A 24,967-nucleotide genomic window follows, 5' to 3' on the forward strand; every position below is an offset into this window, starting at 1 on the left:
ACCACTTAAGACCCGGAGCTTTAGGCTGGGTTCACACTACTACACTACTTTCATCCTATTTTTGCTCTGCTACATTGGTCCTACATCCATCCTACTTTCATGAACAGGATACTACTTTGGTCCGACTTCAATGATATTCAATGGGCCTGAAGTAGGATCAATGTAGGACCAAAAGTAGTACAGGGAGCATTTTCAAAGTCAGACCGACTTGTGTAGGACGCTACAAGACGCTCTCATAGGGAAACATTGAACACAGAGCAAAGTAGGATGAAAGTAGTGTAGTAGTGTGAACCCAGCCTTAGGCAGCTAAAGGACCCAGACAGTTTTTGCGATTCGGCACTGTGTCGCTTTAACTGACAATTGCGCGGTCGTGCGATGTGGCTCCCAAACAAAATTGGCGTCCTTTTTTCCCTCACAAATAGAGATTTCTTTTGGTGGTATTTGATCACCTCTGCGGTTTTTATTTTTTGCGCTATAAACAAAAATAGAGCGACAATTTTGAAAAGAAATGCAATATTTTTTACTTTTTGCCATAATAAACATCCCCCAAAAATATATAAAAAAAAAATTTTTTCCTCAGTTTAGGCCGATACGTATTCTTCTACCTATTTTTGGTTAAAAAAAATCGCAATATGCGTTTATCGGTTGGTTTGCGCAAAATTTATAGCGTTTACAAAATAGGGGATAGTTTTATTGCATTTTTATAAAAAAAAATTTACTACTATTGACGGCGATCAGCGATTTTTTTCGTGACTGCGACATTATGGCGGACACTTCGGACAATTTTGACACATTTTTGGGACCATTGTCATTTTCACAGCAAAAAATGCATTTAAATTGCATTCTTTATTGTGAAAATGACAGTTGCAGTTTGGGAGTTAACCACTAGGGGGCGCTGAAGGGGTTATGTGTGACCTCACATGTGTTTCTAACTGTAGGGGGGTGTGGCTGTAGGTGTGACGTCATCGATTTTGATTCCCTATATAAGGGAACACACAATCGATCACGGCGCCACAGTGAAGAACGGGGAAGCTGTGTTTACACACACCTCTCCCCGTTCTTCAGCTCCGGGGACCGATCACGGGACTCCAGCGGCGATCGGGTCGGCGAGTCCCGCGGCTGTCACGGAGCCTCGGACCGGGTCGCGTGCACGCACCCGCGCGACCCCACGGCTGTGCTTAAAGGGCAACGTACATATACGTTGATGTGCCCAGCCGTGCCATTCTGCCGACGTAAATCGGTGTGAAGGGGTCCTTAAGTGGTTAAATTGGGGGGTCACAAGTTTAGTCAGGCCTATTGCAGCACAAAACTTAAATACCCTACTGATGGCTACCCACCTAATATTGAGTGTGGCCCCCTTTTGCTAAAACAGCCCTCACCCCTTTTCATCGGGGGGCCATTTGGGTAATTTTTGTGGTTTTGGTATGTTAATGATGAGCTTGAAATCAAGGTATTTATGTAACAAATTCACTTATAAAGGTTTAAGGCACTTTATATTTTATTATGAATTGATTTTGTTTTCATCTACATTTATTTATTAGTGAGCACTCCGCTAATTTAAACTTATAATTAGGGTTGTCCCGATACCACTTTCTTAGGATTGAGTACAAGTACCGATACTTTTTTCAAGTACTCGCCGATACCGAATACCGATACTTTTTTTTAAATGTGTCCCCAAATGCAGCCATGTCCCCCCACAAATGCAGCCATGTCCCCCCACATATGCAGCCATGTCCCCCCCCATATGCAGCCATGTCCCCCCACATATGCAGTCATGTCCCCCCCACATATGCAGCAATGTCCCCCCACATATTCCAGCCATGTCCCCCCACATATGCAGCCGTGTCCCCCCCACATATGCAGCCATGTCCCCCCACATATTCCAGCCATGTCCCCCCACATATGCAGCCATGTCCCCCCCACATATGCAGCAATGTCCCCCCCATATGCAGCCATGTCCCCCATATATGCAGCCATGTCCCCCATATATGCAGCCATGTCCCCCCACATATGCAGCCATGTCCCCCCACATATGCAGCCATGTCCCCCCACATATGCTGCCATGTCCCCCCTATATGCAGTCATGTCCCCCATAAATCCAGCCATGTCCCCCTATGCAGCCATGTCCCCCCTATATCCAGCCATAAATAGCTGGGGCCGGTGATCTGACGATATGGTTCCGGCTATCGAGATAGTTTCTGCAAGGACTGCGCAGGCACAATCCTTGCTGACGGAAATCGCCGAACCTCCAGGGCGACGTGGAATTTGAGGTAAGTGGCCAGTCGGCCTCACATCCTCGCTTCGCTCGGATGGCTCGCTCCGCTCGCTCGGCCTCCTGGCTCTTTTTTTTAACATCCTCCAATTCACGGGGATGTTAAGGAATGAGCCTGGATGCCGACCGAGGTTCGGAGATCTCCATCGGCAAGGATTGCGCCTGCGCAGTCCTTACAGGAACCATCTCGATAGAGGAACCATACCGACAAGTCACCGGCAGCATTCATATGTAAATAGCGGCGTCATTCCTATGTAAATAGCTGAGGCTGGCTACATTCATATGTAAATAAAGGCGGCCTTCATATGTATATCACGCCCCTCCAGTGAAGAGATGATGTGCTGTAACCTCTGGCAACCAACCAGTGAGCCGTATTACTGTACAGTAATCTCTAGCAACCAGTCAACAAGAAGAAATCATGTGCTGTAACCTCTAGCAACTAATCAGTGAGCCGTAATAATATGCTGTAAGCTCTAGCAACCAATCGCAATCACTGCCTGATCTGATACAGTAAACTGATTTTAAGTCTAGCTGATATTTATTGTATGTCTCAGAGCAGGTGGAGAGAAAAAATTGCATGGGGGGGGCCCCAAGAATGTTTTTTTGCCCAGGGTGCAATCAAGATTAAAGACGGCCCTGCCTGGAACTAGGTCAGTTCACCAGAACTCAAGGAAGCCCCCAACCTCTGGAGGAATCCTAGGGTTCCTGGCTGTTCTAGATTTACTTCACCTTCTCTCTTATAGAGTCAGGGAAACTTTTTGGCTGACTTCTCATAGGGGTGTATCCATTTTTGCAATTCCTTTTTAACGGCGATTACTTGAGCATGGCCACGTACAACCTCCTACTTGTATTGAAGGCCATATTCGGCATTTGCGGTGTGCCAGGGATTTTATGCTACGACCAGGGCCGGATTTGCTCTCCCTGCCGCCCCAAGGCCAGGTTCCACAATGCACCCCCTCCCCGCCAACCGAACGCCCCCCCCCCAATCAACGGAGAAATTATTTATTCTTTTTTTTTTTACTTTTTTATCACTTTTTTTTGTATTTGTAGCTTGTCGTTTATTTTTTTTTTATTTTTGTGTAATTTTCTTATTATTTTGAATATTATTTTTCTTATTCTTTACTTTTTAATTACTTTTTTAATTTAATTATTATTATTTTTTTTTATCATTTTTTTTTCACTTAACTTTATTGCTATCACACAGGAGAAAACAATTCCCTGTGTGATAGCAATTGGAGGTGACAGGTTCTCTTTATTGACCCTGTCACCCCCAAAACAGAAGTCCTAGCACTGTGCTAGAACTCCTGTCACAGCTGAGCTGGGAAGAGCACAGCTCTCCCCTCTCACTGTGTACATCGGCGGCAGGGACAGGAGACAGACTCGGCGGCCGGGGGGAGGACGGAGGGGTCCCGAAGGAAGAGCCAGCAGAGAAAGGTATGTGGGGGGAGGGTAGGACAGACAGCAGCACACATTTGACAAGTGATTTTGGCGACATCGCCGCAATCACTTAACGAGCGAGCGGATTCCCCCACTCAATTCTCCCACACAGCAACTTACCGCCCTCAACTGTATGTTACGGCCGTCGGGGGGGAATCCATGCCACTGCCGCCCCTTGGCGCCCTGCCGCCCCGAGGCCTGGCCTCGGTGGCCTTGTGGGAAATCCGGAGCTGGCTACGACTGCATTCTACTGATAATATTAGTTACACCATGTGAAACAGATTCGAGGTTCATCATTTCGGAAACCTCCTACCACAAATAAACTCTCACATCTTAAATATCTTTCCTCTGCAGGACACTGGAAATGTAAGAAGTACGAGAGGGATGTTGTTTTTGTTGTTGTTGAGCCCTATATTGCTTATCCCCCTAGTAATAGAATAAACTTGCCTGACGTTTCAGAAAGTGGCTACATGTGTGATGAAAATAGGGATAAAACACCTATAGAAGGTGAGTATACCTGAACGACAACGCACCTTGCCATCACCCTACAGATATTGGCCCATATTCTCATAGAAGTTACGATGGAGTATCTCAGGATACTCCATCGTAACTCCCTTTTTTGGCCCGTGTATCTATGCGACTGATTCTTGGAATCATTTTCGCATAGATACACTTAAGATCCGCCATCTGTAAGTCACTTACACTGGCGGATCTTAAATGTAATGACGCCGGCCGCCGCTAGATGGCATTTACGTGAAGGACTCATTTGCGTATGCAAATGATCCTTCTACGCCGATTCCCGAACGAGTTCGCGTCGCGTAACCGTCGCTAACGTCGTTTGCGTAAGCGGAAATTTAGTCCTGCTATATGAGGAGTAAGTTTCCGCAAGTCCCACGTAGGCCATGTTACGGATGGCGTCGGGTCCGCGTCGTGTTTTTTCGTCGGGTACGTCGTTTCCGTAAGTCGTTCTTGAATACGACTTTACGTCAATGACGCACACGTCGGCGTCATTGACGTTTTCCGCCGAGAACTGGAGCATGCGCACTGGGCTTTTTGAAGCCCGGCGCATGCTCAGTTCATTTGAATCGGGGGCGCGCTTAATTTGAATACAAGCCGCCCCCTTGGAGATCCGCCAGGCTACGCCGGGGCATTTACACTCCGCCGTCCCAACTTATGGAGCAAGTGTTTGGGGAATACAGCACTTGCTCCCGTAGGTTGGGACAGCGGAGTGTAAGTGCCTTAAGCGCAGCCCGCGGATTTTTAGTGAGAATATGGGCCATTGTTGTGTGTGTGTTTTTTTTTTTTTATAAAATGTTGAAGCTGATTGTAAAAAATATGTTTTGGTGGAGTTGTTAACATTTGCTAGTGACTTGTGTGGATATACCTTACCCAGGGCTTTTTTTTTTCTCAAACGATAGGTGCTGGAACTCAACCACGACCCCACACCCCCCCCCCCCCCCACACACACACACACACACCCTCCAAATCACATCAAATAGTAGTAGGTGTGGTCATTCAAATTTTACGAACAGTAGGAGGGTCTTAAAGGGGCATTACATATCAGGATTGCATTACATACAGAGTGCAGAGCTGTCACTTGTAAACACAGAAACCAGACTTCTGTGTTTCTAAGTGATTGTGGTGAGCAGGCACCCAGTGGCGTAGCGTGGGGGGGCGCAGAGGGGGTCGTGGCCCTGGGAACAACATTTAGGGGGGAGGAATTTCGTGCCAGTAGTGTCGCTACTGGCTGCCTCCTCCTAATTCGAATTTCCTGTCTCCCCCCACGCTCTGGCTGCCATGTTCAGTGTCCAGCGCCCTGTGATTGGGTGTATGGGGGTCATGTGCGGCGTGGGGCTAGCCTGTTATACCGCTGTATGGTCTTGGCCACCGTGCTGCAGCTCAGTTTTAGGGTCTTGGCGATCTTCTTATAGCCTAGGCCAGTGATGGCGAACCTTGGCACCCCAGATGTTTTGGAACTACATTTCCCATGATGCTCATGCCTTCTGAATTGTAGTTGAGCATCATGGGAAATGTAGTTCCTAAACATCTGGGGTGCCGAGGTTCCCCATCACTGTCCTAGGTCATCTTTATGTAGAACAACAATTATTTTTTTCAGATTCTCGGAGAGTTCTTTGCCATGAGGTGCCATGTTGAACTTCCAGTGACCAGTATGAGAGAATGAGGCCCCCTACACACGTCCGAGAAACTCGACGGGCAAAACACATCGTTTTGCTCGTCGAGTTCCTTGTGAAGCCGCAGAGGATCTCGCCGAGCCAAGTTTCCCCATTGACTAACGAGGAAATAGAGAACATGTTCCTCGTCGGTTTCCTCAGCCAAAAGTGTACACACGAGTTTCTCGGCAGAATGCGGCTCCGATCGAGTTTCTGGCTGAATTCTGCTGAGAAACTCGGTCGTGTGTACGGGGCATCAGAGCGACAACACCAAATTTAACACACCTGCTCCCCATTCACACCCGAGACCTTGTAACACTAACAAATCACATGACACCGGGGAGGGTAAAGGGTTAATTGGAGCCCAATTTGGACATTTTCACTTAGGGGTGTACTCACTTTTGTTGCCAGCGGTTTAGACATGAATGGCTGTGTGTTGAGTTATTTTGAGTGGACAGGAAATGTACACTGTTATACAAGCTGTACACTCACTACACAACATTGTAGATACAAAGGCCCAGATTCACATACATTTGGGCGTAGCGTAGCGTAATCCATTTACACCACGCCGCCGCAAATTACTTGAGCAAGTGCCGTATTCGCAAAGCACTTGCTCCGTAATTTGCGGCGGCGTAGGGTAAATGGCCCGGCGTATGGCCGCGTAATTCAAAGGGGGCGGCTTGTATTCAAATTAAGCGCGCCCCCGCGCCGATTGAACTGCGCATGCGCCGGGCTGAAAAATAGCCCAGTGCGCATGCTCCAGCCCACGACGGAAAACCATGTCGTCGTCTTTTTCCGTCGGTTACGTCGTTTTACTAAGTCGTTCTTAAATACAACTTTACGTCAATGACGCTCACGTCGGCGTCATTGACGTAAAGTTGCATTCAAGAACGACTTAGTAAAATGACGTAACCGACGGAAAAAGACGACGCGGACCCTACGCCATACTTAACATGGCATACGGCGGACTGGCGTAAGGTTACCCCTCATATAGCAGGGGTAACCTTACGCTTATGGAAACGACGACGCGGCGCAAATTCGTTCGGGAATCGGCGTATCAGGCTCATTTGCATAGTCAAATGAGACCTGAACGTAAACGCCACCTAGCGGTCGGCGTTGTATTGCATTTAGGATCCGACGGTGTAAGTGACTTACACCAGTCGGATCCTAGCCTAATTCCGGCTTATCTTGTTTTGCGAATACAAAACAATGATACGCCGGCGGGAATTTCGAATTATGCCGGTGTATCAGTAGATACACCGGCGTAACTCTTTTGAGAATCTGGCCCAATGTGTCATTTCTTCAGTGTTGTCACAAAGATACAAGAAAAGATTCATAGAAATGTGAGGGGTGCACTTACTTTTGGGAGATAGTGTACTTTACGTGTAATAAAATTGTAATCAGTTTTTTAACTCAAATTTTTGGTGTTTATTTTAGTTTTCTCACACCTACATATCCCCTTTTTGTTTCTTTTCTTTTTTGTTGAATATCACATGGGATGTGTCGTATGAGATAACAAAGTATTTCTAATGGAATGTTCCCGGCACGGATTAGGGCTGAGGAAGACACTTGGAGGAACAGAGGAACATCTTCAACCTCATAGAACATTTCTAGATGAATGTGACCCAAGTCCTACCAGCTGGACCTGGAACCTTACACACGGCCGTCCTCCCATCCTAGATTTACAAATAGATTTGAATAAACTTTATTTAAAAAAAGAAAATCTTAGCACACCCTCACACCTTCCATGTCTTCCCTCTGCAGGATTCCAGAAGACGGAGGAAGACCAGAGAGATGCCGCTGAACTTGAATATACTGGCCGTCTCCATCCTAAATATGATTTAGTGGCGCCACGTACTCATAAATTGTCCTCAGATAGTGACTACTTCTCTGATCAAAGTAAAGAAACTCCGGAATCTGATTGTCTTCTAGAAGGTGGGTCTAGCGGAGATTCAGCCCTTAAAATTGATGTAAAGGCTTCCAAGTCCACCGCTTCCTCAGACGCCATGCGTCCTTAGCAGTCTAAGTTCGCCAAGCCTACAGATGAGTCTTTTTTTTTTTTAAGTGTATTTTGTGCGTGTACTCGAGAGAGGAGCCAGACTGCAGGAGTTGGGAGTAGGCAGGCCTCCCCCAGAGGCAATCTGCCACCTTTCTCCATGCCCCGGGTGGCAATGGCGGGTGTGTGAGGGGGTCCTCCCACACAGCCCGCCCTACCTGCTCCGCTTTGAAGCCCAATGGGGCAGAGGGACTCCCTATAAGGGAGTGAGAGGATCTAGCCCGCTCAACCAGCCCCATTAGTCCTTCGCCTCTCTTTTTAGAGACCGCGTGGTCAAAGTGCGTGCATGTTAACCCAATTTCGAGTGCGTGTAAGTGTGGTGGTTTTTGTGGGAGGGGGGTGGGCGTACTAAGCGCAGGCTTACCTCGCATAGCACACCCACCGGGAGCTGGGCTCAACCAAACTCAATTCACATGTAGCCGAGACCGGAACCCTAACCCCTAGCTGCAGAGGTGAATGGCTTGTCAGCGCAGTGCCAATCGCGTTGAGCCACCGCAGCTCCTCAGATGAGTCTTTTTCCACGTGAAGGTTTGCCCACATTTGTGCTTCTCCAGGGCTGGGGTTAGATGTCTTCCAAGCTTCAGGGACTTCTGGTTGACCCGCCTCTCAGAAAAGTGGGTTGCAAGTTAGTGATATACAGATGCACTACAAGGAAAGAGGGGAGTGGAGGCGCCAACTGTAATATTCCTAATGTTTCTAGATAATGTAAGTATGGTGTATATACTCACAGGTTCACCTGGAGATGTAGTCCATCAAGGGTGGGGGTGTCCTTAGGTCTGTGGTTCCCAGTCTGCAGGCTCTGGTGATGTTTCCCTGGCTTCTCAGACCCTCTTGTCTGACTGTCAACCCTGCCGTGCGACGTCACTGCCGCTTCCGCATTCCACACTGGACAGCGTGGAGCTTTCTGTATGTGATACCGCTGAGAAGCCAGGGAAACATCACCAGAGCCTGCAGACCGGCATCTACAGACCTAAGGACACCCCCATCCTTGATGGACTACATCTCCAGGTGAACCTGTGCGTATATACATTATACTTACATTATCTAGAAACATTAGGAATATTACAGTTGGCGCCTCCACTCCCCTCTTTCCTTGTACTGTTTTGCTGACAGAGGTTATGGACACCCTCTGAGGGTCTCTTCCTGCCTTTTGATACACAGACTGACTTAGAAGTGCCATTAGAGCCACTATTACCACTGGGCTGGATTCAAGAAGCAATTGCGCCTGTGTAACCATAGTTACACAGGCGCAATTGCTTACTTGCCCCGGCGTAACGAATGCTCCTGATTCAGGAACCTCGTTACGCCGACTGCAGCCTAAGATATGCGCGGCATAAGGCTCTTATGTCCGCATATCTTAGGCTGCATTCTTGCGATGGCCGCTAGGTGGCGTTCCCGTTGTGCTCAGCGTATAGTATGCAAATTGCATACTAAGGCCGATTCACAACGTTGCGCGAGCCTTGCGTACGCAGTTTACGTTGTTTCCGTACGGCGTTTTTCGCGTAAGGCTGCCCCTGCTATTAGCAGGGGCAGCCAATGTTACGTATACCCGTCGTTCCCGCGTCGCAAAATTTCAAATTTACGTAGTTTGCGTAAGTGATTCGTGAATGGCGCTGGACGCCATTCACGTTCACTTTGAAGCAAATGACGTCCTTGCGACGTCATTTGCCGCAATGCACGTCGGGAAAGTTTCCCGACGGAGCATGCGCTCTACGATCGGCGCGGGAACGAGCCTAATTTAAATGATTCCCGCCCCCTACGGGATCATTTAAATTGCGCGCGCTTACGCCGGGCATTTTGCCGGAGCACCCACGCAATTTACGGAGCTACTGCTCCGTGAATCAAGGGCAGCGCAGTAATTTTGCGGGGGCGCAGGGCAAAAACGTTGCCCTGCACCTCCGTAAAAAATGCGCAATTGTACTTGAATCTAGCCCACTGTCTTAAAGGCATCACATCACCACGAGCACCGGAATCCCCCCCCCCCCCCTCTTTATGAATATACAGATGCACGTTTGAGGTCCTTTCCTCTCCACCAGAGGTCTTCTTCTCCTCCATCTTCATCTTGTCAGCATCTGGCAGATTTGCATTGTCAGTGCAGGCAGAGCCGGTACAAGGGGGGGGGGGGGGTGAAAGGGGCGGATGCCCTGGGCAGTACAATTTATTGGGGGTGCAGTGAAGTGACGCTCTTGGCCGGACCGCCAGTGTAGTAGCAGTCACTGGCTTGCTGTGACTGCGGGTTTCCCAGCAACCAGTGACGTTGCGTGTGTGCGCCCCGCTTCCTGACCGCGGTTCTCACTCCCGGTCTCCTGTCACAAGAGCACCTGGCCGGATGAGACGTCACGTGCGCGCTCCGCCCCATCCCTCTGCTATTTGCGGCTCCTGACCCTTGGCTCCTGTCCTGACTCTCACTTGCGAGATATATCCTGCAGCTTTCCGCCCCACTGCAGCTTGTGCTGACTACTCCTGAGCTCAAGCGGGGCACATGTTTCCTAAGCTGCACACTAATGGGCATACTTTGTTAAGGGGCACTCTGATGGCCATATTTTGTTATGGGGCACAATGGTAGCCCTAATTTGTTGGGCCCACCAGACTGCCCCATAACATAAAATGTGCCCATCAGCATGCTACTTATTTGCTCTGATGGGCATATTTTATGAGCAACACTAATGGGCACATTTTACGCTAAGGGGCACATGGATGGGGACATTGATTCTTTCTTAAAAATGGGGGGTGCAGTTTGCCATCTTCGCCCTGGGCAGGGCCGGACTTACCATTGGGCTTGACTGGGCTCAAGCCCATGGGCCCCGGGAGGAGGAAGCAGGAAGAGCCATGCCACTGCTGATGAAGAGGTAAGAAGCCCTCTTCACCCCTCCGTTTCCCCCCCCCCCGCTCAACAACTCTGATCAGCGGCACCGCCCCCCCCCCGCTTCTCGGCTCCAGGGGGCCCCTCAATCAACACTGAAGCCCAGGGGCCCCCACCACCCTAAGTCTTGCCCTGGCCCTGGGCACCAAATGGCCTCGTCCCAGCACTGAGTGCAGGGCCTTTTGATGCAGAAAACTCACCGGCCTGTGAAGACCTGAGCAGGGAGAGTGTGTACAGTGTAGGGGAGGCTGGTGTTTTCCTTGACTCCAGGGGGTATCACCTAGTGGTTTTCTCCAAATCCCTGCACTTTGATCTCTACCTATGAGGTTACAATTGAGGGGTGGGGACGTTGAAAATCTTTTTAATGAGGAATGAGAGTTCTATGTTGAAATAGCACAATCATAGTTACCTGAGATATATTCACCATGTGAGCTACACATGCATGGTTGATAAAGAGAACTTTATTCCAAGCAGGGGCAGCTCCAGACACATTTTTTGGGGGGGTTCTGTGTTGGCGCTGAGATTAACCCCTTGGAATGGCATAAAAATGTACTCCCAGCATGGCACAATAATAAACCCCCAGCACAGAACAGTAATTACCAGCACAGCACAGTAATAGAGGAGAAAAGCACAAGGCAATGGCCGGCACACAAGTGAACAGTATGTAGCAATGCACAGTACCTAATGGCAGTGCAGAACAGGCCAGGAGCTGTATGTACTGGCAGTGGCAGGGCAGTAACATAAGGATATTCCGTGGCAGGATAATGTGCAGTATGTAGTGGCAGGGCAGCAAGCATTATATATGGGCAGGGCAGTCAGTGAACAGTAAGTAGTGGTGGGGCAGTCAGTAATCAGTACCTAAATATGCAATGGCAGAGCAATATTTAGGGGGGCAGTGTGCAGTATATAGTGGGGGCAGTGAGCGGCATATAGTGAGGGCAGTGAGGGGTATGTAATGATAGCCGTGAGAGGTATGTAATGGGGGCCGTGAGGGGTATGTAATGGGGCAGTGAGGTTTATGTAATGGGGGCAGTAAGGGGTAACTAATGGGGGCAGTAAGGGGTAAGTAATGGGGGCAGTGAGCGGTATGTAGTGGGGACAGTGAGGAGAATGTAACGGGGGCAGTGAGAGGTATGTAATAATGGGAAGTGAGCGGTATGTAGTGGGGGCAGTCAGTGGTATGTAGTGGGGCGGTAAGGGGTTTGTAATGGGGCAGTGAGTGGTATGTAGTGGGGCAGTGAGCGGTATATAGTGGGGACAGTGAGGGGTATGTAATGGGGGCAGTGAGCGGTATATAGTGGGGACAGTGAGGGGTATGTAGTGGGGGTAGTGAGGGGTATGTAATGGGGGTAGTGAGCGGTATGTAGTGGGGGCAGTGAGCGGTATGTAGTGGGGGCAGTGAGCGGTATGTAGTGGGGGCAGTGAGCGGTATATAGTGGGGACAGTGAGGGGTATGTAATGGGGGCAGTGAGAGGTATGTAGTGGGGCAGTGAGCGGTATATAGTGGGGACAGTGAGGGGTATGTAATGGGGGCAGTGAGAGGTATGTAATAATGGGAAGTGAGCGGTATGTAGTGGGGGCAGTCAGTGGTATGTAGTGGGGCAGTGAGCGGTATGTAGTGGGGGCAGTGAGCGGTATGTAGTGGGGCAGAGAGTGGTATGTAGTGGGGGCAGTGAGCGGTATGTAGTGGGGGCAGTGAGCGGTATGTAGTGGGGGCAGTGAGCAGTATTTAGTGGGGGCAGTGAGAGGTATGTAGTGGGGGAAGTGAGCGGTATGTAGTGGGGGCAGTGAGCAGTATGTAGTGGGGGCAGTGAGCAGTATGTAGTGGGGGCAGTGAGCAGTATGTAGTGGGGGCAGTGAGGGGTATGTAATGGGGGCAGTGAACGGTATGTAGTGGGGGCAGTGAGGGGTATATAGTGGGGCAGTGAGCAGTGTGTAGTTGGTGCAGTGAGGGTTATATAGTGGGGGCAGTGAGTGGTATGTAGTGGGGGCAGTGAGGGGTATGTAATGGGGGTAGTGAGCAGTATGCAGTGGGTGTATGTAATGGGGGCAGACAGATGTAGACATACCTCTGTCCTTCCATCCTAGATTTACAAATAGATTTAAAGTGCTTTGTTTAAAAAAAAACGTTCTTAAAAAAAAAGAAATCTCTGGCTCACCCGCCTCCCACCTTCCATGACTTCCCTCTGTAGGATTCCAGAAGACTCAGAGAGACCCGAAAGATGACCCGAAATATATTGGCAATGACCAGTCTGATGGTTATATAAAGTTTCATAAAACGTCCTCAGATGGTGACTTCATCTCTAAGAAAAGTAGAGAAGCTCCGGAACCTTTTCATGTAATAGAAGGTGAGTCCTGCAGAGATCCAGAACTTACAGTAGATGTGAACCCGATGCCATTTAGTTTGCTCTGTTCTCTGTATATCATAAATTATTCTCATTATCAATACAATCCTACAATTTTTTTTTTTTTGGGGGGGGGGGGGGAGTGGCATCCCAGCGGTGCTGATCTCCTGCAGCTTCTCAGTAGTCACTTCCTGTCTCCATGCACTCCAGCGATGATGGCTGCCTGGCATTTCTCAGGGCGGGTTTCCTGATGGTGACAACAGTACAGGTTCTGTTTATAAAAATACAGCGTTTATGGCCACTAGATGGAGCTCTGGAGGAGCATAGGAAATACATACAGTGTAACAATTCTAGAGAACTCTAGAGGGAATGTGCAAATATATGTAAACATTGATAAAATGTAATTGCTAATTCCCTCTAGTGTTTTCTAGAATTGTTACATTATATCTCTTCTAACTCACATATATTTATGTCCTTCCTATGATCGTCAGCTCCATCTAGTGGCCATAATTTGGTATTTTACTACTGCCCATTCAGTTCAGAAGAGAAAATAGTCTTAACAATGTTAATTTTTGACCCTATATTCTATAGAGAGGAATGAGGACCTCCTTCCTCCTGATGAAGACCCCTCTAGTGATATAAAGATCTATATAGAGGAATCAGGACCTCCTTCCTCCTGATGAAGACCCCTCTAGTGATATAAAGATCTATATAGAGGGATCAGGACCTCCTTCCTCCTGATGAAGACCCCTCTAGTGATATAAAGATCTATATTGAGGAATCAGGATCTCCTTCCTCCTGCTGGTGACCCCTCTAGTGATATAAAGATCTATAGAGAGGAATGAGGACCTCCTTCCTCCTGATGAAGACCCCTCTAGTGATATAAAGATCTATATAGAGGAATCAGGACCTTCTTCCTCCTGATGAAGACCCCTCTAGTGATATAAAGATCTATATAGAGGAATCAGGACCTCCTTCCTCCTGATGAAGACCCCTCTAGTGATATAAAGATCTATATAGAGGGATCAGGACCTCCTTCCTCCTGATGAAGACCCCTCTAGTGATATAAAGATCTATATTGAGGAATCAGGACCTCCTTCCTCCTGCTGGTGACCCCTCTAGTGATATAACGATCTATATAGAGGGATCAGGACCTCCTTCCTCCTGCTGGTGACCCCTCTAGTGATATAAAGATCTATAGAGAGGAATCAGGACCTCCTTCCTCCTGCTGGTGACCCCTCTAGTGATATAAAGATCTATATAGAGGAATTAGGACCTCCTTCCTCCTGCTGGTGACCCCTCTAGTGATATAAAGATCTATATAGAGGGATCAGGACCTCCTTCCTCCTGATGAAGACCCCTGTTGTGCTTTTTTAAGGTCATATTTACCCGCACAGTAATTTATATTGAATTCTTTTATAACGAAGATGCTTTTAAATACAAGACAATCTATATGACATAGTCTATAATATGAAACTTATTCACGGAGACGTATGATCATACAAAATAGCTAATTTATTGGTAGACAAATTATGAATATTTACATGAAATTAAAATACCAGTTGCGTTACATTAACGACTTGAAAATCAATAAAATACCCCCAACATGGGCATGCAATACCTTTGATTTGTGTCATGGTAAGTTCTCATGATAACTTTATGTAAATGACAATGAAACAAAAGCGTTTATTTCACATGCCCAGTCGTTACTATACTGCAGGTAAGTAAGTAATTAACAATGTGAAATATATTGGACTTTTGTTTTGTCAATAAAATTAGGACTATGCAAAAATAATTGTATAATGTAATTAAAATTGTATTCTTTTAAGGAAAAATTACCAGTTATTGATTATGAGAACAAACCATAACTACGCGATATTCAATACTTCAATATTTCAACATTTGTTGGGAACAACAACAGATTTCAGATAAAATAAAAATGGCATAGTTACCACTTCCAAAAATGGCTATTTCCTATTGGCAAGTGACCAGAGCTAAAATCGTTGCAGTCTTCATGCATAGTGCAAGTGCGCCCCCTCCCCATCGGAGTCAGTCCTCCCTGTATCATATTTCAGTCATTGCTTCATTCCTGCTCTCATGGGGCGCTCCTATTGATGGGGTCTTCCTTGGGGTCCTCTTTCATTGTCCCATTTTAAGATCAAGATCCCTTCTTCTTTTTAAGATCTCATTCACTAACTTTATATCGATCAAAACAATAGGACCATAAAGATCATACTCAGTTCTGCCCCTCTGACAACTGTACTTAACTCATAGGCCTGTGGCACATATGGGCGTTCCTGTCAAGACGTGTCTGGTTTCTATTGGCTGAGAGCTTAATAATAATTAACTTGTTCTCTGGGCTTGGAGAACCTCGAGTAATATTACTTCCAGCCACTAGGTGTCTCACCTTTATTGTGAGATCATCCATACGTTGGACATTTATATTTTTGGGTAAACTATCGACAGATATCTATCTATATATATATATATATATATATATATATATATATATATATATATATATATATATATATAAAATCTATATACATCTATGTATATCCATACACATCTACATACGACTCTGGTATCTTCATATTTCATAAAATACAACTAGTATACCTTTTGCATCAATATAATATGTTCCTATATTCCGTTATAAACGTTTTTTTCCCAAAACAGTCTTTTCAATCAATGCATAGGTTACATCTCTCAATCAAATGCAAAATAATTATTAAAATGTGGATACATGAATTATTTTGATATGTGTTTGATGGATATGTGTTACAGGTTAATTCACATTTTTATAATCACAATGTGATATCTTTCATAATGTTGATTAGCTTATTTAAAGCACTTCTATTTATAAAACACATTTCTCATATAATTCTTTCTTCTAACAAAGTTATAAATTAACGGAATATCTCCCATGGTCCGAAGATGTCATTGATTATCTAAACATTACTTATTATTTATTTCATATCAACATATATTCTTTTAATACTATGTGTATTTTAAAATATCTCTGACTTGTATCATATTATAGGTCCGTCTCATAGATGGAGGCCTATCGTTGTCCTTGGTGTTTAATTAACTGGGTTCGTTTGCCATTGTCTAAGACACAGCTGAGACAATACTGCCTGTTTTCCTTAGGGCAACCTTATTCTTTGATACAATGGGAGTTATTTTACTTCAGTGTGATAATAGCCCAGTTTGCTATCTGTGAAAACTTTCCCGATGGCAGGATGACTAACCAGCGGTGATAGTACGCATCTCCTTGTTTATTCACCATTGTTCAGACTTTCACCCAAGCTTGTAAGGCCACGTACACACGTCCGAGGAACTCGACGTGCCAAACACATCGAGTTCCTCGTCGAGTTCAGTGTGGAAGCCGCCGAGATCTCGGCAGGCCGACTTTCCTCATTGAACAACGAGGAAATAGAGAACATGTTCTCTTTTCGGCACGACGAGTTCCTCGTCGGCTTCCTCGCTGAAAAGTGTACACACGATCGAGTTTCTCGGCAGAATCCAGCTCCGACCGAGTTTCTGGCTGAATTCTGCCGAGAAACTCGGTCGTGTGTACGGGGCCTAAAAGTTATAGATTGCTAAGTCAATTGTTAGTGTCCTGGATGCTGGGCAAATATGGCTTAGTTCCTGAAGAGTTCTCATTTCAGTGATTCATCTCAAATTTTAGGCTTAATGGACTTCCCATATTTTTGTCGGAAAATATTAAAATATATTATTATTATCTTCGCCAAAACCCATAACACCCCTCTATTGATATAAAGATCTATATAGAAGAATCAGGACCTCCTTCCTCCTGCTGGTGACCCCTCTAGTGATATAAAGATCTATATAGAGGAATCAGGACCTCCTTCCTCCTGCTGGTGACCCCTCTAGTGATATAAAGATCTATATAGAGGAATCAGGACCTCCTTCCTCCTGCTGGTGACCCCTCTAGTGATATAAAGATCTATATAGAGGAATCAGGACCTCCTTCCTCCTGCTGGTGACCCCTCTAGTGATATAAAGATCTATATAGAGGAATCAGGACCTCCTTCCTCCTGCTGGTGACCCCTCTAGTGATATAAAGATCTATATAGAGGAATCAGGACCTCCTTCCTCCTGCTGGTGACCCCTCTAGTGATATAAAGATCTATATAGAGAAATCAGGACCTCCTCCCTTCTGCTGGTGACCCCTCTAATGATATAAAAATCTATATAGAGGAATCAGGACCTCCTTCTTCTTGCTGGTGAGCCCTCTAGTGATGCACCCCGGAATTCTATTCATTTTTTCCACTCTGAGGCCATACAGTTTGCTCATCTGAAATGAGCATCTCTAAATCTTTTTGAAGGAACAAAACATAACTGAAATGGAAAGACTATATGAAAGAATGAGAGAACACCACAGATGTAGACCAAGTTCAGTAAAAGTTTATTTTTCACAAATGAGAGGTCCAAAGATCTAGTTATCACATTTGGGGGGGGGGTCACAAATCCTCTTTCATCAGGGTGTATATTCTGGTAGTAGTAGACATTTGGAGACAATACTGGACAGGTAGTTGCAGGACACAAAGATTACAGTAAAATGGTGCACAAGAAAAAGTTTTTATTTTTTTGAGTTGTAACAACAAAAGTGATACATTTTACAATTTAAATATATTAAATAGAGCTTATGAATAAAAAATCAGCAGAACCTCGGATTACGAGGATAATCCGTTCCAGGAGAATGCTCGTAATCCAAAGTACTCGCATATCAAAGCAAGTTTCCCCATAGAAGTCAATGGAAACGAAAATAATTTTTTCCGCATTGACTGCAATGGGATGCAATACCGAATGCGGCCAGAGGTTGGGGAGCGCCGGAGAATCTCGGAAAGGCCCGAGGATACTTCAGCTGACCTCGGCAAACCTCTGAAAGACTTCCTACCCGAGATTTGCCGCAGTCAGCCGCGCTGCCCTCGGGCCTATCCGTGCATTTCCGAACGGCGCCGATTGCTGTGATCGGCGACGTTCGGCTCTGCTTGGATGCGGCGCCCCCACCTCAGGCCAAAAAACGATACTGCACTCCGCTTTTGCCTGAATCCTGCTCGTTTTGCGAGACGACACTCGCAAACCCAGTCACAATTTTTTTAAATACAGCGCTCGTATTGCGAAATGCTTGTAAACCCCGTTACTCTCAATCCGAGGTTCCACTGTAATAGAGTAAATCTGGCTTCTTGAAGTTGACCAGTCAGAGATTTAGTTATTGAGGAGTGTTCCAGTCATGTGACTTCTGCTTTCTCATGCGAGCTGAAAGCTGGGCTGAGAGTCGTAGATTCCTCCCGATCTCGGTGTTGGCGGTTCTCCCGGCAAACCCAGCATCTCCGTGCTCCTCCAGGATCCTCTGCAGGGTGATGAACCTCTGGCTGATTCCCTGTATGAAGAGCGGGTTCTCTGCTCCCTCCGGGATACAGTCGGACAGATGTTGGTCCTGGTAGTGGACGAGTTCTTGAAGCCTCTCCCAGGAAGGCCGGTGGTAGTCCAGTCTGTCCTGGTTTCTTCTGTAGAACCGGATGGTTTGGTCGGCCACTTCACACACAGCAATGGCGGCAGACTCAACTTGAGTAATATTGTAAAGCGAGTCAATGACAGGAAGGGGAGTTGGGTTCTCTTGGCAGAGTTGGCCTGTCTTCTCTGAAGGAACCATCTTGTTGAAGCTGTGCAGAACCTGTCTGGTCCATTCTTCTTGGTTTCGGTGGAGCCATTTGCAGGTTTGGGCAGAGACCATGGAGCTGAGGCTCAGTAGGAGGACCATCCAGGAATATGTGCTGATCATTGTGTCTGGGGTACAAGGGATCGTCTGTTCCGTGGGCTCCTTGGTCTCCAGAGGAGGTCCTGGATCTCCTGGATTGCCGCTCTGTGATGAGCTCCATCTTTTAGCTCTCTTCTTATGTGCTGAGATTTAGGATTTATATCACAAAAGTGAAAACTTTTATCTCAAACTTCCCAGACTGACTGATGGGAGTTTCAGTTTCACATTCATTTCACAGTAGGATGACCACGTGTCCCGGATTGCCCGGGACAGTCCCGCATTTTGCAGGTCTGTCCCGGGCACCTTCATTCCAGGACAATACAGTGTCCCAGAATGAAACTGACACAGCCACCCCCCCCCCCCCCCCCGCGGGTCAATCTGATGCCCCCAAAAAAGGCCGTCACATCACCGCTTTACTCACTGACAGTACTTGTCCTGGCCGGGAATGCCTGGAGGAGCACAGTCCCCGCCCCCTGCTTGTGATTGGAGAAATCATAAATCCCGCCTCTTGTGTCCAATCACTGTGCTGTGATTCGTTACAGCACAAGCTGATTTTTGGGAAGAAGGGGGGGTGTCCCTGAATGGTAGTTTGGAAATGTGGTCACCCTATTTCACAGCCACCGAAAATCTCATTTGAGCTTCTTTTACTTCATCCCTTTCTCAACTCTATTTGTTTCCTTTTTCATGACATATTCTACATGGAGTTGAATAGATTCAGCAAACCAAGGAAGGATTTACCCGCCAAGATTCAGCCTCAACTTAACCACTTCAGCCCCCGGACCATTTCGCTGCCCAAAGACCGGGCCACTTTTTTGCGATTCGGCGCTGCGTCTCTTTAACCGAAAATTGCGCGGTCGTGCGACGTGGCTCCCAAACAAAATTGACGTCCTTTTTTTCCCCACAAATAGAGCTTTCTTTTAGTGGTATTTGATCACCTCTGTGGTTTTTATTATTTGCGCTATAAAAAAAATAGAGCGATAATCTTGAAAAAAAAAAACAATTAGCTGGATTCAGAGAGATTTCGGTGGGCGTAGCGTATCTCAGATACACTACGCCGCCGTAAGTTAGAGCAGCAGGTCCTGTATTCACAAAGAAGTTGCGCTCTAACTTACGGTGGCGTAGTGTAACTGGGCCGGCGTAAGCCCGCCTAATTTAAATGTGTAAGATGTGGGCGTGTTGTATGTAAATTCATTGTGACCCCACGTAAATGACGTTTTTTTATAACGCCGCATGCGCCATCCGTGGACGTGGACAGTGTGCATGCTCCAAATTATGCCGCAAAGACTCATTGGTTTCGACATGAATGTAACTTACACCCAGCCCCATTCATGGACGAATTACGAAAAATTTGACGCGGTCCTGACGTTCACACTTAACATTGGCTGCACTATCTTTTTGGTGGTTTATCTTTACGCCTGAAAACGCCTTACGTAAACGGCGTATCTTTACTGCGCCGGCCGGGCGTATGTTTGTGAATAGGCGTATCTAGCTAATTTACATATTCTAGGCGTAAATCAACGTACACGCCCCTAGCGGCCAGCGTAAATAGGCAGCTAAGATACGACGGCGTAGGAGACTTACGCCGGTCGTATCTTAGCAATATTTAAGCGTATCTCAGTTTGAGAATACGCTTAAATATACGACGGCGGGGATTCGGACTTACGACGGCGTATCTACTGATACGCCCGTCGTAAGTCTTCATGAATCTGGCCCAATATGTTTTACTTTTTGCTATAATAAATATCCCACAAAAACATTTTTTTTCCTCAGTTTAGGCCGCTACGTATTCTTCTACATATTTTTGTTAAAAAAAAAATTGCAATATTGATTGGTTTGCGCAAAAGTTAAGTTATATAGCCGGATTCAGGTAGAGCGGCGTATATTTGAGCGGGCGTAGCGCAGCTCATATGCGCTACACCGACGTAACATAGAGAGGCAAGAACAGTATTCACAAAGCACTTGCTCCGTAAGTTACGTCGGCGTAGCGTAAATGGGCCGGCGTAAGCCCGCCTAATTCAAAGTAGGCAGGTAGTGGGCGTAATGTATTACAATGAAGCGTGACCCCATGTAAATGAATGGCCGAACGAACGGCGCATGCGCGCGCATGCTTAGAATCACGTTGCATATACTCCCTAAGATTCGACGGCTCAATGCCTTCGACGTGAACGTAACCTACGCCCAGCCCCATTCACGTACGACTTACGTAAACGACGTAAAATCCGACGGCTGTTCCGACGTCCATACCTTAACATGACTTACACCTGCTATTTGGTGGTTTATCTTTACGCCGGACGTACGCCTTACGTAAACGGCGTAGCTTACTGCGACGGGCGCAAGTATGTTTGTGAATCGGCGTATCTAGGTTATTCAATGGAAGCGCCCCTATGCGCCCAAGATACGACGGCGTAGGAGACTTACGTCGGTCAGATGGAGCCGAAATTCAGGCGTATCTCCTTTGCAGAATCAAGCGCATAGATACGACGGCGCATCCGTGGACTTATGCGGCGTATCATTAGATACGTCGGCGTAAGTCTTTGTGAATCCGGGCCATAGCGTCTACAAAATAGGGGATAGATTTATGGCATTTTTATTAATATTTTTTTTTACTAGTAATGGCGGCGATCAGCAATTTCTATCGTGACTGCGGCATTATGGCGGACACATGTACTCCCTCCCGGAGCCATGCCAAACACAGTCACTGTGCCATGCCATTGTCGCCACTGTGCCTATCAATTGTCGCCACTGTGCCATGCCATTGTCAGCCATCCTCGGATCGATCCCTCAAAGTAGTCCAGAACCTGTGAACCTGATGGGCGGAGACGCCTGTCAGTGTTAACCAGGGAATGCACACCCCCTGCGTCCCCTGGTTAACTATTTTGAAGCCGATTACAGCCCACTGGCTCTGATAGATACTTCCACAGCCAAGCAGCTCACCAGGGGGCCGGCCATCTGAATAGTGGGCAGCGGCGACAATACATAGATTCATGCACTGCATGAATCTATGTATTGTTTTTCAGTGGCGGTGCAAGAGCGAGAGGGGACGGCGCTCCTGCGCCCTATATAGACGCACCGCCACTGGCTGCAGCCATCTTTCGGCTATAGCATGGATGCCAAATGGGTAATATTGTCACATTGTGACATGTCAGATTCTAATGTATACCGTATTTATCTGGGGTATACCGCACGCTGGCGTATAACGCGTGCCCCAAGTTTAGAAGGGAAGTTTAAGGTTTAGGGAAAAAACATTTTGGATGTCTTGCCCGGCGTCCATCAGCGGCCTTGTCTGGCGTCCGTCTGCAGCCTTGCGCGGGGTCCGTCCAGCCTTGGCGGGGTCCGTCTGCTGTCTTGCCCGGCATCCACCGGCGGCCTTGTCTGGCGTCCGTCTGCAGCCTTGCGCGGGGTCCGTCCAGCCTTGGCGGGGTCAGTCTGCTGTCTTGCCCGGCATCCATCGGCGGCCTTGTCCGGCGTCTGTCTGTTTGAGTTTGGCGCCTCGGTCGAGCTGTGCAGAGCCGGATTTCCGGTGTGTTCGGCTCCTCTCGCATGGCTGCGGGCGGAGACGAGCCTGGCCGAGCCTAGCCGAGTGCCCAGTACACTCAGCTCGGCTCGGTCTTTGTCGGTCTTTGTCGGCAGCGCTCTGAGACCGCCAACAAAGACAGGATCGGCGTATAATGCGCAGCCACGATTTTTCCCTGATTATATGCCGATAAATACGGTAATTGTCTTGTAATTAAAGTTTTATATAAATGTCATGTTTCTCTTTTTTGTCTTTTTTGTCTCTTAGAACGCTGATTTCCACATGAATGAGAAGCAAAGTTCCTTAGGAGGGGAGACTGCATTCATTCGCCCCTCGTCCAATCACAGTTTGTGTTCCATGAAAAGAGCCAAAAGTCTGGCGCTTACAGCGGACATTGGGGGCGCTCTCACACCGAACGCAGTTGGCTGCATTTTGAACTCCAACTGCACAGACTGCCTAAAATCAAGGTCACGTCATTGCAGTGCAGTTCAGCGCATGCTGCATTTTTTGCGCACAACAAATGCCGGGAACATGCTACAAATGCGTGTTGAATGCACTGCACCGCGCCCCTTTAAGCCAAGCCCAAAAATGTATACAAATGTGCGCGGCAAAACGCATGCAAAACACATACAAGCACAAATCAAGCGTGCTTTAAATGCATGTTTAACTGACAAATTGGGGTTTCATTTGGTGGTAAATGGCAATGGAAATCAGATTATTATTTTTATTAGCAAAAGAAAACTGACACAAATTAGATTTTTTTTGGAATGTAGCTATATATTTGTATAATTCTTGCTATTTCCATAACCTACCACTAGGGTTGCACTATAATAAATTTATTTTTGCAAACACAAAATATTCACTGTGTATACTATATAGCTCAATAGCTCAAGTATATATATACTTGTAGCTGTGTGTGTACTTTTTAACAACTTACATTGATTTTTGCCTTAAAATGTGTATGTATACATATATATTTTTTGCCAAACACAAAATATTCACTGTGTATATGATGTGTGTTTTTTTTGGGGGGGGGGGGGGTGTTATTAACAGAAGGGGTGTTATTGACAGGTTTTCCTCTGTCTTGCCTCAAAAACCATGGGCCAGATCCACAGAGAGAGTACGCCGGCGTATCTACTGATACGCCGGCGTATTCACTCGTCGTATCTTTAGTTTGAATCCTCGAACCAAGATACGACGGCATCTGGGTTAGAGCCGACAGGCGTACGGCTTCGGATCGTAGATGCAATACTTTGGCGTCCGTTGGGTGGAGTTTGCGTCGTTTTCCACGTCGGGTATGCAAATTTGCTTTTTCCGTCGATCCACGAACGTACGCGCGGCCGTCACATTCTCTTACGTCGTCTCTAGTCGGCTTTTTCCGGTGTATAGTTAAAGCTTGTATTTTGCGGCGCATAGTTAGACTTGCCATGTTAAGTATGGCCGTCGTTCCCGCGTCGAAATTAGATTTTTTTTTTTTTTTGCGTAAGTCGTCCATGAATAGGGATGGACGTAATTCACGTCTAAGTTAAAAAAATGACGTTGCGACGTCATTTAGCGCAATGCACGGCGGGAAATTTAGGGACGGCGCATGCGCAGTTCATTCGGCGCGGGGGCGCGCTTCATTTAAATGAAACCCGCCCAATTTCAAATCCGCCGCCAGAAATACACTACGCCGCCGTAACTTACGGCGCAAAATCGATGAGGATTCGAAAATGCGCTAGGTAAGGTACGGCAGCGTAGTGTATCTCTGATACGCTGCGCCGTTCTACAAGTATGCGGATCTGGCCCTGAATATCTCTAACAAATATGTTATATAGAAATATATATTTTTTTCTTTAGAGTGTTGGTGTGACAAATATATCAAAGTACAAAGTCATATACAATAAGAACAGGTAACATACTGTATGGTAAATAATCAACAATATCTTTAATTTTTATTATTATATAAGTATTAGCCTTTAACCACTTACCCCCCGGACCATATTGCTGCCCAAAGACCAGAGTACTTTTTGCGATTCGGGACTGCGTCGCTTTAACAGACAATTGCGCGGTCGTGCGACGTGGCACCCAAACAAAATTGGCGTCCTTTTTTTCCCACAAATAGAGCTTTCTTTTGGTGGTATTTGATCACCTCTGCGGTTTTTAGTTTTTGCGCTATAAACAAAAATAGAGCGACAATTTTGAAAAAAATTAATATTTTTTACATTTTGCTATAATAAATATCCCCCAAAAATATATAAAAATAATTATTTTTTCCTCAGTTTAGGCCGATACGCATTCTTCTACATATTTTTCGTAAAAAAAAATCGCAATAAGCGTTTATTGATTGGTTTTTCGCAAAAGTTATAGCGTTTACAAAATAGGGGGTATTTTTATGTCATTTTTATTATATTTTTTTTACTAGTAATGGCGGCGATCAGCGTTTTTTTTTTTTCGGTACTGCGACATTATGGCGGACACTTCGGACACTTTTGACACATTTTTGGGACCATTGGCATTTTTATAGCGATCAGTGCTATAA

At 46.5% G+C, this 24,967-nt stretch overlaps 1 protein-coding gene across 2 annotated transcripts in view; it reads left to right on the plus strand.

Moving 5' to 3' along the window:
• The window catches only part of LOC120921655, a 62,395-nt gene extending 39,453 nt beyond the window's left edge, over positions 1-22,942 (plus strand). For both annotated transcript variants that reach the window (XM_040334168.1, XM_040334169.1), the window contains 4 exons: positions 4,064-4,216; positions 7,645-7,815; positions 12,992-13,147; positions 22,714-22,942. In XM_040334168.1, coding sequence (XP_040190102.1) covers positions 4,064-4,216; positions 7,645-7,815; positions 12,992-13,147; positions 22,714-22,721 — 488 coding nt within the window. In that variant the 3' untranslated portion in view covers positions 22,722-22,942. The remainder of the gene's footprint in view (positions 1-4,063; positions 4,217-7,644; positions 7,816-12,991; positions 13,148-22,713) is intronic.
• Positions 22,943-24,967: the final 2,025 nt, after the last annotated feature.

Source organism: Rana temporaria (genome assembly GCF_905171775.1).
Source record: "Rana temporaria chromosome 2 unlocalized genomic scaffold, aRanTem1.1 chr2l, whole genome shotgun sequence".
Classification (NCBI taxonomy): domain Eukaryota; kingdom Metazoa; phylum Chordata; class Amphibia; order Anura; family Ranidae; genus Rana; species Rana temporaria.